Consider the following 16525-nt stretch of genomic DNA (forward strand, 5'->3'; position numbering starts at 1 on the left):
CGGTAGCAAAAAAAAAAAAAACACAGGTTAGATCAAGTACAAATTAACCCATTCAATCCGGGAACGCATCTCTATCACTTTAGATTTAAAAAATAGCAGATATACAAGCTCATAGCGTGGCACCGAGTGCCGCACTGTGAGCTTGTAGATCTGCTAGTTTGTGAAAAATCATGAAAATCTTTTTTTTTTTTTACTCAAATCTTTGCTTCTGGGGATTCTACAAATGTCTTCTAAATCTTAACACTTTTCTGAAACACTTACGTTGCTATAATATCAGTGGTGCTCAAACTTTTTCATTTGAAGGACCCCCAAAATTATATGCATTTGGCCGCGGACCCCCATCTCAACATATTTAGTTGCAGGGACCCGCAGAAGCAAAGATTTGAGTTACAAATGTTCACTTAAAAACATATATATATTCAAAGTTTTGCAAAATGTTCATGATTTTTCAAAAATAGCGCGGCCGGCTACTTTTGAATAGCCAAAGTATAAAATAATGGTTAAAGTGGTTCAAATCTAAAATGACAGATGTGTTCCCGGTCTTAATGGGTTAAGCTGGAAGACTAATTAAAAGCGAGAGGGCGGGGGGGTAGATTTAGTCAGGTGGCGCCTGCGTGTTAGGCTACAGCATCCTCGACGGGGACCCAAAGCCAGAACGTTAAGTCATGATAAATATAGCTCACATTGGGAGATGAGAATAAATGGAACTCAAACTGGAGTGTTTACTGTAGCCAGGGGAACATTACAGACCATTAATCTACGAGCGTATTCACCATTACGGCTCCAGCAGCTAAATAAATGCATATTTATAACGGGTGACAAAATGATGGAACGAAGTCCCCCAGAAAATGGGGCTTTCGCAGAAACTCCCCGTCCTCTAGGTTCTCCCGTTTACTCTCTATCTATCTCTCTATCTCCATGTCTCTCTCTATCGCTTGTTCCCTCCCTCCCTCCCTCGCTCTGCGTCTGGGTCTGTGTTTGGTAACCGGCGTGCTTTGGAGACCTTGTCTCTAAGCTTGTCCTCATATCAACCCATCTATATATAGCAGGACTCTCCCCACTAGCTCTCTCTCTCTCTCTCTCTCTCTCTCTCTCTCTCTCTCTCTCTCTCTCTCTCTCTCTCTCTCTCTCTCTCTCTCTCTCTCTCTTCCAATATTACTGGAAAAGAGAGGAGTGGGCGCCTCGGCGTGAATACACAGCTTTGTCTGCGAGGGAGGGTGGAGAGAACGAGAGAGAGAGAGAGAGACAGAGATGGAGGGGAGAGAGGGAGACGAAGGAGAGGTCAGGAGAGGAAGAAAGCTCCATTGACAGAAGCCACAGACACCAGTCGGCCCCTGGCCCCCTCTCACCCCATTGTCTCCGGGAGAGCCAGACGTCAGCAAACGACAGGAATCCAGAGTGAGGGAGGAGAGAGAAGAAAGGCATCGGGTGCGAAGACTCAAGGCTTTGTTTTAAGGCTCCCTGCATGGCCTGCATGGCCTCAGCCGCCCGGGGTAAAAGTGCAGGGCCAGGCGAACGAGGGGCTAAGGGGCTGTGTTGACCCTGGCTTGACGGGGTCAAGCTATGGTCCCCCCCACCCCTCCCCTCCCATCATGTAAACACACATGGCAAACAGACACGTGGTGCCACAGACACCTCTAACACCTCCCACACCTTCCATGTAATATTTACACACAAGTTGTGATCACAGAAGTGGCGGGTGGCATTCTTGGTGTTCTTGGCGTTCTCTCCTGTAACCCTCGATTTGTACTTAAGTTGCGTGCATCAGTCAAGCTTTGCCACCCCGAACAGACAGCAGGGTCACGCTGCAACACGTTGTGAGCTTGTAGATCTGCCGTTTTCGATGCACGACACACCAGCATGCAACCAAGTATGAATCAGGCCACCAGCACCACCTCACACTAAGTTCAAACTTAGCCTAGTTATAGCTTAAATGGCCTATAACTTTATCCTAAGCTAAGTTCAAATTTAGCCTACTTATAGCTTAAATGGCTTTTAAAAAGCTTTTAAAAATACTTAAGTAAGGAGGAACAGTCTTCCGACGGGAAACAGGGTCAGGATTCCAACTCGGACAAAAAAGAAAATAATAATGCTGGGAAGTCACATTGTGACTGGAAGGGGTTCTGCACAAAAGTCAACATGTGACTTCTAGGTAGTGAGACTGTGTTGTCCAGTCTGATCTCTCATCACGCATGCATAGAGCTAAGTGTACTTTGTATGTTTGTGTCCAGGGGATCTGTTTGGGGCCCACTTCCCAGCATTATTATTATTATTTATTTTTCTGTTAACAGCTGGTCCCGCTGTTCCTGACCCTAACCCTGAGGTGGCTTTTGCCCCAGATGCTGTTGGTGTGTATTTTATTAGCACAAAGCAATATGTTCAGCAAAACTCAATTCGTTTTTTGCCAGAATAATAAGTATCAACACACTAGTTCACGTTGTAGACTTTTTTTTGCGAGGAGCCAGCCAGCTTTTGAGGAACCAGCAAACCTAAAAGTAACTAGTACTTTTTAGCCTTCCTAGAAATTTACTCGAGTAAAAGTAAAATATTTGTCTTGGAAATTTACTCGAGTAAGAGTAATAAGTATCAAAGAAATCTAATAGTCAAGTAAAGTACAGATCCTCAGAATATGTACTTAAGTACAGTACGCAATTAAATGTACTCAGTTACTGTCCACCTCTGTTACTTAGTGTGAGGTGGTGCAACTGGCTCCAGAGGTCATCAAGGTCATGGCCGCCACCATGGGACAAACTGTAGTCGAACTCATTGAATTCATCGCATTGCGTCGATTTCTGCCCGGTTCCCCTCAAAGTTGTCCCTTTGTTTACCGAATTAATTCGGCATTGAGTCTTGCCTTTTTGCATTGAGTCTCTCCCAACGTTTTCTCTTTTTTTTCGTGTTAATTGTGATAATTTGTGTAATTCGTGTCGACCGACGTTGATAAACGGAGAGGCGTGGAAGACGGACGGGTGGAGGAATGAGAGAGAGAGAGAGAGAGAGAGAGAGATAGGGTGAGAGAGAGAGGGCATCAGGGGTGACGGGAGGGGTGTGGCCTGGAGGGGTGTGGCTGGGTATAAACCACAGGCACAGTGGGGGTTCTGTTGTTATTGTTGTCCAGTGTTCAAGCCCCTCTCTCTGCTCTGTCCTGGCACCCGCTCGCCGGACCTATCTCCCGGCGCTCTCTCTTTTTCTCTCTCTCTCTTTTTCCCTTTCCCTTTTTTCCTCCTTCTCCCTCGCTTGCCCTTTTTCAAAAGGTTGGGACTCTCTCTCTTCACTTCTTCGGCTCCACGGCGTCCTGTGAGGTCCCGCAGCAGTCCTCCTCCTCATCCTCGCCATCATCATCCCCTCTCGGCCGAAGAGGCTCCTTGCATAGAAGCCAGCCACCATGCTGACGTTTTTGGCGCTAGCGTCGGTCGTCCTTCTTGGAATAGGTAAAGAAATATATATATATATACAAACAGGTGATATAGGTGGTGATGATAGAGGAACACCAGAAGTGTTCCTTTATCATCTAAAAGCAGTGGTTCTCAAACTTTTTTTTTAAATTATTTAAAGGACCAACCATAACTCTATTAAAATGGAAGCAAATGGACCCTTTTTACGGCAGTGGTTTTCAACCTCTTTCATATCAAGGACCATTATTTAGTTGGCATTTAGAGGCACGGACCATCATTTGATGAGATGTAGCCTCTCAGACCCAAAACTTTGAATATTTTGTTATTGTTGGATATAATATTACCTCCACAATTCCATCAATGCTGTATTAATGTGGTAGAGAGATAACAGGCAAACTTTTATCAAAGTTACGATTATTCTATATTCTCTAATTGTATAAACTTCTTAATTAAGTCATGCAAGTGGAAACCAAATGGACCCGTAGAGTTACAGATCTATAAGGGTCCATCTGGTTCCCTAACTATCCATCTTTTAGCTGCATGGGGACCATCTGGAACCCCCTCAAGGACCACTGGTGGTTGAAAACCACTGCTTTTACGGGTCCATTTGCTTCCATTTGAATCCTCTCAGAGTTGCAGACCCTGTACGGGCTCCATTTGGGAACCCCCCTCAAGGAAACTCATGAGGGTCCCTGGACCCCCTGACTTTGAGAACCACTGATATAAAGTTTCAGGGGTGTGGATGTAAAAAGCAGCTTAAAGGTTTAGATTCTAAAAAATAAAAAAACCTTTAAGGATGCTTTGGGTTTTTCTTTATCTTGGCAAGGACTCAAAGAGTAGCCCTTGCAGCTGCCTTTGCGATTTCTCGACCCCGGTGTTGGCGTTTCATCGTCTTCTCGTGTCGAGCGAGAGGTTGAAGGATGGGATGATAGGAAGGTGAAGACTTTGATGAGCATAGGCTCTATGCACAGCAGCCATATTGTGAAGACATTCACAGGTGTTGCCAATGATACTAATGAAGGCTCTGTTCCATTCTGGTCAAACAGAGTCAGGGTGCTGATATTGTGCATGCTGGCTCACTGGAAACACTCTGCTACACCAAGTGGCTCTAAAATTTGGGTCCAGGGACCCTCATGGTTCCTTAAGGGGTTTCCAAATGGCCTCTTACGAGTGTGTAACTCTGAGAGTGTACAAATGGAACCAAATGGACCATTTGGTTCCATTTGTACACTCTCAGAGTTATGGGGGTCGTGGAAATTGAACAATCTGAGAACCACTGTGCTACACTAAATGGAACAGAGCCTTCATTAGTATCATTTGTAACACCTGTGAATGTCTTCACAATATGGCTGCTGTGCATAGAGCCTATTGTGTGTGTTGTCTGCGAAACATCTACGAGCCGCACCTGATGATTATGATGGGCCTGATTGAAACGAGGTCAACGCCTCCTCGGCGCTTTCCTTCAACTCGCTGATGAAAGCGTTAGAGATGGAGAAATGGTTGCTTTAATACACACACACACACACACACACACACACACACACACACACACACACACACACACACACACACACACACACACACACGCAGGCAGCCAAGTCAGGAGAGGTTTTCATGCTCAAGCTTTTCTTTTTAAGGTTTTCTATGACTTTATTGGCTGTTACTTTGATCTGAGAGGAGCCCTGTGGTACCAATTTAGCTTTGGGATGCGAATACACTGGATGTGACCGACGTGTCCCTTTGTACGCCCGCTAGACGGTGTTGTCAAAGCGAGCGTTGCTGCAACACAAGTCACACGGCGTCAACGTTATTGTCGTCGGGCTCAACGTGAGACTGTTGTTGGCGGAGGTTTCTCTCTCCAGTGGAGAGCTCTCTCTCTCTCTCTCCCTCTCTCTCTCTCCCCCGTCCTGTCATGATATTCACAGCTTTGTGAATAAGTTTAATTAAAAATGTCGAGGGCAATTTCATTGACATGTTTTCTTCTCCCACGGGGTTGTCCTGAACTAAGTAGCGCTTTAGAGCCTGAAGGATGTTTGCTGTAAGCGTGAACTTTTCCTCTCTCCGGATGTGAAGGAGGTGGAATGAGCTTTTAAACACGCCGGGGACGCGTGTCGTTGATGTTGACATCGTTGGGGGACTGCATTGCCACTCTCGCTGTAGCACATTAACACATTTTCCAGCGGAATGGAGTAACACAGAAATTGTGTTTTTTGTTGTTGTTGTTGTAATAGTAAATATTAGAGGGGCCCTTCTAGCCTCCTTGGAGATTTGGTCGTTGTTTAAGATGCTGACTGTATTTTCCAGGCGAGTAAAAAATATAGATTTATCCCCCCCCCCCCAACCCAAATAGAAAAATTCACATTGATCGTTAGATATTATCCGAGCACAACACGGTGTGCTGTTCTTGATTAAGCCGACGTACTGTGTAATCCATATTAATAGAGAAACTGATGATCTTCTTTGACGTCTTACACAGCGAACACTAATACACCGCGGAAAATTATTTACCCAGCGCATCTGCATTTGTTGCTGATGTGGCAATAAAGTCTGAATGCACCGTTATTATGCTGTGCTCCGTGTGTGTGTGTGTGTGTGTGTGTGTGTGCGTGCGTGTGTGCGTGCGCGTGTGTGCTTACTTGCCCACCAGTGTTGTGTGTTCTCTTTGTGAGACACACGTCCCCACAAGGATAGAGACAGAAAATGGTCCATTGTTCTCTGCTGCATGTTTTGTAGATCTAGCCATCGTGATGGATGGAGGTGAATGAGGGTCATGTTTAAAGGGGAATACCACTCATTTTCAACATTGAACTATGTTTTTAATACACCTTGGATAATTGATTGAGGTCATGTGGTCAGTGACATACGCAGGGTGTGCTTTTGGCTCCGCCCCCTCAGCCAAAAGTACACCCTGCGTATGTCACTGATCACATGACCTCAATCAATTATCCAGTTCTAGGCAACATAGAAGGGGGGGGGGGACTTTTTTCTTATTTCCACACAGCAGCTCTAAGGTGTATTAAAGACATAGTTCAATGTTGAAAATGAGTGGTATTCCCCCAAGGGGTTAAGGTTAGGTATGTTTGTCGGGAGATGGGGAGACGGGGGGGGGGGGGGGGGTGGTGAACGGGTGTTCTGGAAGAATGATAAATTAAACGCAACGTGTTAAACTGAGATATAATTAAATCCCTCCATTCCTCATTCGACGCCCGCGACAAATGCAATTAGATCGCAATGAGCGATTGAAATAACATATTATAATGTAATTAGTCATATGGATTAAGTCATATATGCTTTTATAACGTATAATAAATCATTGGTGTGTTGATGGCAACAATAATATGGATGGCTCATTTTAATTGCTTTAATTACTGTGAAGAGCAGAGATATGTGCGTTGTGTAGCTGCTGTGCTGGGTTTGAGTGTGAACCAGGAGGGACTTGATCAAACCCAACACAATGGGCTAATTAGCTGCCTTTTCACTGGTTAACGGACAACAGATGTTTTGATCCACGATGGATGTGGTTCATAAGGACATTATTAATCATAATTCCATACATTTTGCTGCATGCATTGTGTGTGTTGGCAAATGTAATCTGGCCCAAATTAACCACTTAAGAACTATGCAGTATGTGCAATGTCGTGCAGCGAAAAAAGATTGGACCACATGCTCCTTGTGAGTTGCAAAAACTTGAGCTCACTTGAGATCGTATTCCTGGCCGATAATCGTATCGATACTGAGGCTACCATATCGATACGGCAAATACGGAAATGCTGTGTGTGCATCAGTACATCAGCATCAGTTTCTGTCCGACAGTGACGATTTACACGATGGCATATTTTGCATTTATCCATGAAAACATTATTTACATTTATTTGTATTTATTTCCTTGCTTTTTGTTTAAATGTTATCAGTACATTTTTTCAAATTGATTTGGAAACTTTACATTTTCTAACAATATATTGGTCAACACATCAGCAGTCGGTGGTCTAGGACTCTGCTAAAGTAAATTGTGTAGGACTCGTGGTCATTATTCAAAATCAACGCGTATCGTGATACATATCGTATCGTGGCCTCTGTATCGTGATACGTATCGATCGTGAGGTTGTGGGAAATACCCAGCCCTAGTGTGCGTGTGCGTGTGCGCATACAGTACTACATACCACCCCCTGTGTACAGTATGTCTATGCATGCAATACTGCATAGCACCCTCTCTGAATATGCATGCATGCAGTGTATGTATTAAGCATGTTCACTGGCATAGTGTTGCAGTTCTACAGTATGTATTAAGCATGTTCCCTGGCAGTGGCATAGTGTTGCAGTTCTGTGTTAAGCCTGTTGTTCACTGCATGGTGTTGCAGTTATATGTATTAAGCATGTTCCCTGAGTTGGTGTTGTAGTTATATGTATTAAGCATGTTCCCTGGCATAGTGTTGTAGTTCTATGTATTAAGCATGTTCCCTGGCATAGTGTTGTAGTTCTGTGTATTAAGCATGTTCCCTGGCTTGGTGTTGTAGTTTTATGTATTAAGCATGTTCACTGGCATAGTGTTGTAGTTCTATGTATTAAGCATGTTCCCTGGCATAGTGTTGTAGTTCTATGTATTAAGCATGTTCCCTGGCATAGTGTTGTAGTTCTATGTATTAAGCATGTTCCCTGGCATAGTGTTGTAGTTCTGTGTATTAAGCATGTTCCCTGGCTTGGTGTTGTAGTTCTATGTATTAAGCATGTTCACTGGCATAGTGTTGTAGTTCTATGTATTAAGCATGTTCCCTGCCATAGTTTTGTAGTTCTATGTATTAAGCATGTTCCCTGGCATAGTGTTGTAGTTCTATGTATTAAGCATGTTCCCTGGCATAGTGTTGTAGTTCTATGTATTAAGCATGTTCCCTGGCACAGTGTTGTAGTTCTGTGTATTAAGCATGTTCCCTGGCTTGGTGTTGTAGTTCTATGTATTAAGCATGTTCACTGGCATAGTGTTGTAGTTCTATGTATTAAGCATGTTCCCTGCCATAGTTTTGTAGTTCTATGTATTAAGCATGTTCCCTGGCATAGTGTTGTAGTTCTATGTATTAAGCAAGCATGTTCCCTGGCATAGTGTTATAGTTCTATGTATTAAGCATGTGCACTGACATAGTGTGGTAGTTCTATGTATTAAGCATGTTCACTGCATAGTGTTGTAGTTCTATGTATTAAGCATGTTCACTGGCATAGTGTTGCAGTTCTATGTATTAAGCATGTTCACTGCATAGTGTTGTAGTTCTATGTATTAAGCATGTTCCCTGGCATAGTGTTGTAGTTCTATGAATTAAGCATGTTCCTTGGCATAGTGTTGTAGTTCTATGTATTGACCCTGTTCTCTGGCATAGTGTTGTAGTTCTATGTATTAAGCATGTTGTTGTAGTTCTATGTATTGACCATGTTCCCTCGTATAGTGTTGTAGTTCTATGTATTAAGCATGTTCTCTGACATGTTGTTGTAGTTCTAGGTATTGACCATGTTCCCTGCATAGTGTTGTAGTTCTATGTATTGACCATGTTCTCTGCATGGTGTTGTAGTTCTATGTATTAAGCATGGTGTTGTAGTTCTATGTATTGACCATGTTCTCTGGCATAGTGTTGTAGTTCTATGTATTAAGCATGTTCCCTGGCATAGTGTTGTAGTTCTGTGTATTAAGCATGTTCCCTGGCTTGGTGTTGTAGTTCTATGTATTAAGCATGTTCACTGGCATAGTGTTGTAGTTCTATGTATTAAGCATGTTCCCTGCCATAGTTTTGTAGTTCTATGTATTAAGCATGTTCCCTGGCATAGTGTTGTAGTTCTATGTATTAAGCATGTTCCCTGGCATAGTGTTGTAGTTCTATGTATTAAGCATGTTCCCTGGCACAGTGTTGTAGTTCTGTGTATTAAGCATGTTCCCTGGCTTGGTGTTGTAGTTCTATGTATTAAGCATGTTCACTGGCATAGTGTTGTAGTTCTATGTATTAAGCATGTTCCCTGCCATAGTTTTGTAGTTCTATGTATTAAGCATGTTCCCTGGCATAGTGTTGTAGTTCTATGTATTAAGCAAGCATGTTCCCTGGCATAGTGTTATAGTTCTATGTATTAAGCATGTGCACTGACATAGTGTGGTAGTTCTATGTATTAAGCATGTTCACTGCATAGTGTTGTAGTTCTATGTATTAAGCATGTTCACTGGCATAGTGTTGCAGTTCTATGTATTAAGCATGTTCACTGCATAGTGTTGTAGTTCTATGTATTAAGCATGTTCCCTGGCATAGTGTTGTAGTTCTATGAATTAAGCATGTTCCTTGGCATAGTGTTGTAGTTCTATGTATTGACCCTGTTCTCTGGCATAGTGTTGTAGTTCTATGTATTAAGCATGTTGTTGTAGTTCTATGTATTGACCATGTTCCCTCGTATAGTGTTGTAGTTCTATGTATTAAGCATGTTCTCTGACATGTTGTTGTAGTTCTAGGTATTGACCATGTTCCCTGCATAGTGTTGTAGTTCTATGTATTGACCATGTTCTCTGCATGGTGTTGTAGTTCTATGTATTAAGCATGGTGTTGTAGTTCTATGTATTGACCATGTTATTGTAGTTCTATGTATTGTAGAACTGACCATGTTTTCTGACATGTTGTTGTAGTTCTAGGTATTGACCATGTTCCCTGACATAGTGTTGTAGTTCTATGTATTGACCATGTTCCCTGACATAGTGTTGTAGTTCTATGTATTGACCATGTTCCCTGACATAGTGTTGTAGTTCTATGTATTGACCATGTTCTCTGCATGGTGTTGTAGTTCTATGTATTGACCATGTTCTCTGCATGGTGTTGTAGTTCTATGTATTGACCATGTTCCATAGTGTTGTAGTTCTATGTATTAACCATGTTGCCTGCATGTTGTTACAGTACCGGAGCAGTCCCAGGGTATCGTCATCTACACAGGCTGGGAGCGTCATGCCCTGGTGGGCTCTGAAATCAGACTGTCCTGCTCCTTCTTCTCCTGGCGCTGGACCTCAGAGGATGTGACCTTCTCCTGGACATACAGACCTGACGGCTCCAGAGACAGCATCTCTGTAATTTACACACACACACACACACACACACACACACACACACACACACACACACACACACACACACACGCTCACGCACACACATACACATGCAAATACACTGCTTACTTAGTGTAAGCAGTGTGTGTGCATGCGCTTCTCTCACACACACACGCTTTAGGTATTTACAGTAGGATACACATGCTCTACATCTCTGTCATTTTTAAATACAGTATATTATTGGGTCTCAACATGGGGTCCATGGACCCCCAGAGGCCCTTGAGATGATGGATACTAGTTACTTAGGCCCCAAATGGACCCTTAAGGTCTAAAGGTCCTTACACACCGGCGAATATGCGAATATACGCACATTTCGGACTCGTTCCGAATAATTAAAAGACGCTTTTTCGCTTCGCGAAACTGATGTGGACGCTTGCATTGACTTTATAAGGTTAAAAAAAAAAACGTATTTATTCGCATGAAGAATTCGCCCCGGTGTGTAAGGACCTTAACTCTATAATTCTGAAAGTTCCATTTTCACACTCTCAGAGAAAAACAAAACAAAACAAAAACCTTTTTACTGTGTAGATTGGGGTCCTACAGTATGTACAGAGATAAAATATGCTATCAAATTGGGGTCCGTGGCCTAATGCATATCAAACTGGGGGTCCTTGAAATGAAAAAGATTGAGAATCACCGCAGTATACTGTAGGCAACAAACACAAATAGAAGCAACATGCAGGTCCAAAACAGCAACTCTGTCTGTAATGCTATAGAATAAATACTCATGTAATATCGCTGACATATATAGTGTACACACTCCTACTGTGACATCTCAGTAAAATGTGTCAGAGTAACCACTTTCAACCTGCTGCCCATATGTTGGTTGCCTATAGCCTGGGATCAGTGGCATTTTCGGTGATTGTGCACCTCTAACAGTGGTGGAAAGTAACTAAGTATATTTACTTAAGTACTGTACTTAATTACAATTTTGAGGTATCTTGACTTTACTTGAGTGTTTCTTTATTACTTTTACTTCTACTCCACTACATCTCAGAGGCAAATATTGTACTTTTACTCCACTACAATTATTTGAAAACTTTAGTTACTAGTTACTTTTCAGATATAAATTATGATATTATGAAACATACATTCACCACTTTAGAACTTATATTATACATAGGCTATTTGAAAATAGCCGATCTACAAGCTCACAACGCGTCGCGATGCGACGCGTTGTGAGCTTGTAGATCTGCTATTTTCAAACATTTTAGTACTTTTACTTTTGTACTCTAAGTACATTTTGATGGCAATACATTTGTACTTTTACTCAAGTAAATTTTGAATTCTGGACTTTTACTTGTAACAGAGTATTTCTATACTGCAGTATTGGTACTTTTACTTAAGTAAAGAATTTGAGTACTTTTTCCACCACTGACCTCTAAAATGATTCCCCATAGTTTAAATATTTACTTTTGTATAATCGTTTAGTTTCTTTTGGTATAATAATCGTTTGGTACGTCCATCTTTTATTCTACCTCGTAGCATGACTAGCGAAACGAATTAATTCACATTATGTGGGGAACAAAAACAATGCAACGACAACCGGAACCCCATTTTTTTTTCCCTGTACTGAACCGAATTGAACTGAAAATTGAACCGGATCGCACGGCTCAGTTTTAGAATGTATACCAGGCTCTCCTCCGCGGTGGAAAGCCTGGTGACGGTGAGGTTAGGTTGGCCTATGAGTTTCAGAATTGATTTTAAGATTTTACTGATGACTTCTAAAGCCCCGCAAGGACAGGCTTTCAGTTATATTATAGATGTGTTGGTTCCCCTATGAGCCTGGGCGCAGCCTTTGGATCCTCAGATAGTGGCCTGGTTGTCCCTAAAAGTCACCTCATTACCTGGAGGGGGGGGGGGGGGGTTGGGCTTTTGTGGCCCGGGCACCTAGGCTTTGTAACTCCCTACCTCTAAGGATGTAAGGCTAGAGCAAAACCATTGTCATTTAAATTTTTCATCCTGCGATTTTTATAACCCATTTTTTTGGGCTTTTTTTGACCCTGTGCCAATTGCCTAAGCTGTAATCATGGGTGCTACTCTCCCTCTGCCGGCCTGGGGAGAGCCCCGAACTGAGCTCATGCTTCCTTCAACACATGAGGCCGCCTCTTATCACCTGACAGGGGGAGTTTCCCCGGTAGGACGTAGCGCGTGGAAGGAACGTGTTATTCCAACCAGTTCCTTTCCCCTCCATCAGGCGCCCCGGCTGACCAAGGGGAGGCAGTATAGAGACCAGGATTACTGCATGTTTGTTGTGAGGGTACCTACCTTAGGAGACACAGCAGGGAGAACATGCAAACTCCGCACAGAAAGGCCCTTGTCATATCGTATAACTCACACAAACGCATCGCGTGGTGACACGTTGTGAGGCTATTTTTGGTATTCTTCTTATATAAGTATTACAGGGCTTAAAGTAGTTTAAGACGAGTCTTTGTTGATCCCCAAGGGGGGATTTGGTCCTGTACTGTACTGTAAGTTCAGAAATAAATTAATAAAACGTCAACGTCGCAGTAGAACGATGAGCAGGCAGACAGCAAGGGATACAAATGCAAATTCTGATTCAACGGATCTGGGATGGGATGCGATGCACCAAATGCATACATAATGCACACACACACACACACACACACACACACACACACACACACACACACACACACACACACCCCTGTACACAAGTACACTTATATTATAATGTATTGTTGCAGCATAACATCGGCGATTCTAAGAAGATATTATTGACCAGTAACACACAACGCGTGTGTGTGTGTGTGTGTGTGTGTGTGTGTGTGTGTGTGTGTGTGTGTGTGTGTGTGTGTGTGTGTGTGTGTGTGTGTGTGTGTGTGTGTGTGTGTGTGTGTGTGTGTGTGTGTGTGTGTGTGTGTGTGTGTGTGTGTGTGTGTGTGTGTGTGTGTGTGTGTGTGTGTGTGTACATAAGATACACGAATGACCTTTCAGTAATATGCACAAGGACGTACAGTATAAACGTATACACACACACACACACACGCATGCGCATATTACTTCTTCCTCTCCTTTTCAATCTTGCTTGCCTCACCTTTCCGTCTATTCTTTCATTTCTCTCTCCCTGGCCTTATCTGCCTCCTATCTCTTTGATCTCTCTATCTCTCCATCCCAATTTCGCTTCCCTCCGTTCCTTCTCCCTTCATCTCCACCTCCCCGCGCTCCTCGCTTTGGTCCCTCCCCCCCTCGCATTATCTCCCCCCCTCCCTCCCTCCTCCCCCTCCTCTGAACCCACCCCCCCCAACGCTGCCCTCTGTTTGAAACTAGATTACTCTCCTCCTTTTCTTGCTTATCTTCTGTCGCTCCCTCCCTTCTTTTCTCCCAGACAAACACACACACACACTCTTTTGGCCGTCGTCTTCGATCTTCGTATTTTTCTAGACCGCTTTTCACGGCAGATTTGTCCGCTCTAAATGTCGCGTTTGATTCCGGGCGAGTGGCGTCCAAAGGGATGCATGTAATTCACGGATGACTTGTCACGCTTCTCACCAAAAAGAGTCCAAGAGACAGCGGATCAGCCCATGAAGGCCCCGAGAGGTCATTGTTTAGAAAGAGTTTTATTTAGGCGTTTTTCTTTTGTCCGAGACGGGGTACAGCAGCAGACTTTTATACCCCAGCCAGAAAAGGTCTTTTTGGAGGTGTAGACCCACCAGTGGTGGACAAAGTATGCACATTCTTTACTTAAGTAAAAGTACCAATACTGCTATATAGAAATACTCCGTTACAAGTAAAAGTCCAGAATTAAAAATTCACTTGAGTAAAAGTACAAAAGTATTGGCATCAAAATTTTCAAATAGCCTAGGTATAAAATATAGGCTAAAGTGGTTAATGTATGTTTTATAATGTAATAATTTATATCTGCAAAGTAACTTGTAACTAAAGTTTTCAAATAATTGTAGTGGAGTAAAAGTACAATATTTGCCTCTGAGATGTAGTGGAGTAGAAATAAAAGTACAGAAAATGGGAAATACTCCAGTAAAGTAAAAGAATCCTCAAAAGTGTTTTTAAGTACAGTACTTGAGTAAATGTACTTTACACCACTGAGACCCACCACCAGTATTACTAAGTATTACTAAGTAATATATGAATCTGATATCATGACTTTGCCCAGTAACAAGTAGTGCAAGGGATTACAGTAATATACATACTAATAGGCCTGTAGTGTTTCCCTTCAGGTTGGCAACGTGTGCAGTTTGCCTGATTGGGGACTCCTCCTGTGAGGTTAATTATCGTTATAAATTAAAGTGGGTTCACTTCTAAAAGGAGCTCCTGGCTAAACAGCTTTGTACTGTCCATCACATTCTCAGAAAGGGTAATGAGTAATGCAACTAATGACTTTTGTACCAAGTAATAAGTAAATAAATTGTATTAAACTTTGTAAAAGGAATAATAAATAACTTATTTCAATTCCTCACTAACTTGCCCAACTCCACATCCTGCCAAGTACAGAACAAAACAAAATCACCAAAAAAATATCAAAATCTGTTGATTGTGTGACACCACCCTCTGCTCATTTACCATTGAACCGTGGCGTCCCTATTCTGGGGCTAACGTTGGCCGAAAATAGCCGATCTACAAGCTCACAATGTGTCGCAAAACAAAGATATATAAGGTAGAGCGAAAATAAGAGGGGCTTAGAATTAACCCCTGGGGGACTCCGGGTTTAAGTGGTTAAAAGATGCAGCCAGTGGTGCAGTTTTCCAGCTGGAAAAGAAATGGGAGGGAGTAACCAGGGGAGCAGGGCGTGGTAACTCCTCCCACATCTGTGATGTCATCTTGTACATGAGACAGTAAACACATACCACTAGAGGGAGCAGCAGCAACCTGAGATCTTTACACAAATGCTAAATTAGCCATATCATGTTAATGTAAGTCTTTTAAAAAATGGCAGATATATTTCCTTGTAAAGAGGCCAACTTTATTGGCTTTTGATGGAAAGAGTGTTAAATGTGCAGCTCCTCATTAAGTAAATCACTATAATAAAATCTTTAATGTTAATTCATTCACTTTTAACTGTGAGAGAGAACAAATTTGTTACGTTTGGATCTGCAAGGGTCCATTTGGTTTACATTTGTTCGCTCTCAGAGTAAAAAATGGATGTTTAACTATTTTAGTTATTAAATAATTATGATATTATGGATATTTAACTCTCTGAGTTAAATAATTAAGTGTCTTCCTCTCAGACATCCACCATGATAATCTTTGAATTACAACTGGAACCCTATTCCAAGTCACAGTTTAATTACTACAAAAATAATTGGAAAGTCATAATTGATGTCTTTCTCTACAGAGAGGATAATATCTTTTGACTTTTGCACAAAACAAACCAAACCATAAGCTTTGCTACTTGCTTTTTTTTACACAAACACACAACCAGTGGTGTAAAGTAACTAAGTACATTTACTCAAGTACTGTCTGCACTTAAGTACACTTTTGAGGATTTTTGTGTCGCGTTGTGAACTTGTAGATCTGCTATTTTCAAAAGATTTGTATACATGACGAACTTGTGAAATGGAACATATATACTGCATAATGAGTTATTTAACTTTTTCTACTTTAAGTATATTTTGATGCCAATACTTTTGTACTCTCGCTCAAGTAAACAGACGTTTACTTGTAACAGTAGTATTTCTACATTGTGGTATTGATGCTTTTACTTCCTTCCACCACTGCACACAACTATACTGTATGTATGGTGACAGTGGATTCCTGTGTCTCTCTCTCCTCCCTATAACAGATCTTCCACTATACCGGAGGCGCTGCCTATGTGGACAACAAGGGACCCTTCAGGGACAGGCTGGAGTTCGTGGGGAACCCCGGCAGGCGTGACGGATCCATTCTGCTCAAGAACCTGGACTTTGGCGACAACGGAACCTTCGTCTGTGACGCCAAGAACCCCCCTGACATCGTGGGCAGGCCCTCAAGTGTCAGGCTGCTGGTCTTTGAAAAGGGTGAGAGCAATATAGAGGAACGAGGGACGGAATTTGGG

General features: G+C 42.4%; 2 protein-coding genes across 4 annotated transcripts in view; both read left to right on the forward strand.

The window, feature by feature from the left end:
* lig1 (ligase I, DNA, ATP-dependent) overlaps nt 1-16525 on the forward strand; it is a 228321-nt gene that overhangs the window by 138933 nt on the left and 72863 nt on the right. The window lies entirely within an intron of this gene.
* Nucleotides 3123-16525, forward strand: part of mpz (myelin protein zero) — a 32165-nt gene continuing 18762 nt past the window's right edge. For all 3 annotated transcript variants that reach the window (XM_080441021.1, XM_080441020.1, XM_080441022.1), the window contains exons 1-3: nt 3123-3431; nt 10307-10473; nt 16274-16487. In XM_080441021.1, the coding sequence (XP_080297147.1) occupies nt 3386-3431; nt 10307-10473; nt 16274-16487 (427 nt within the window). In that variant the 5' untranslated portion in view covers nt 3123-3385. The remainder of the gene's footprint in view (nt 3432-10306; nt 10474-16273; nt 16488-16525) is intronic.

This window comes from Gymnoscopelus braueri (assembly GCF_963280865.1).
Source record: "Gymnoscopelus braueri genome assembly, chromosome: 10".
Taxonomy (NCBI): Eukaryota; Metazoa; Chordata; class Actinopteri; order Myctophiformes; family Myctophidae; genus Gymnoscopelus; species Gymnoscopelus braueri.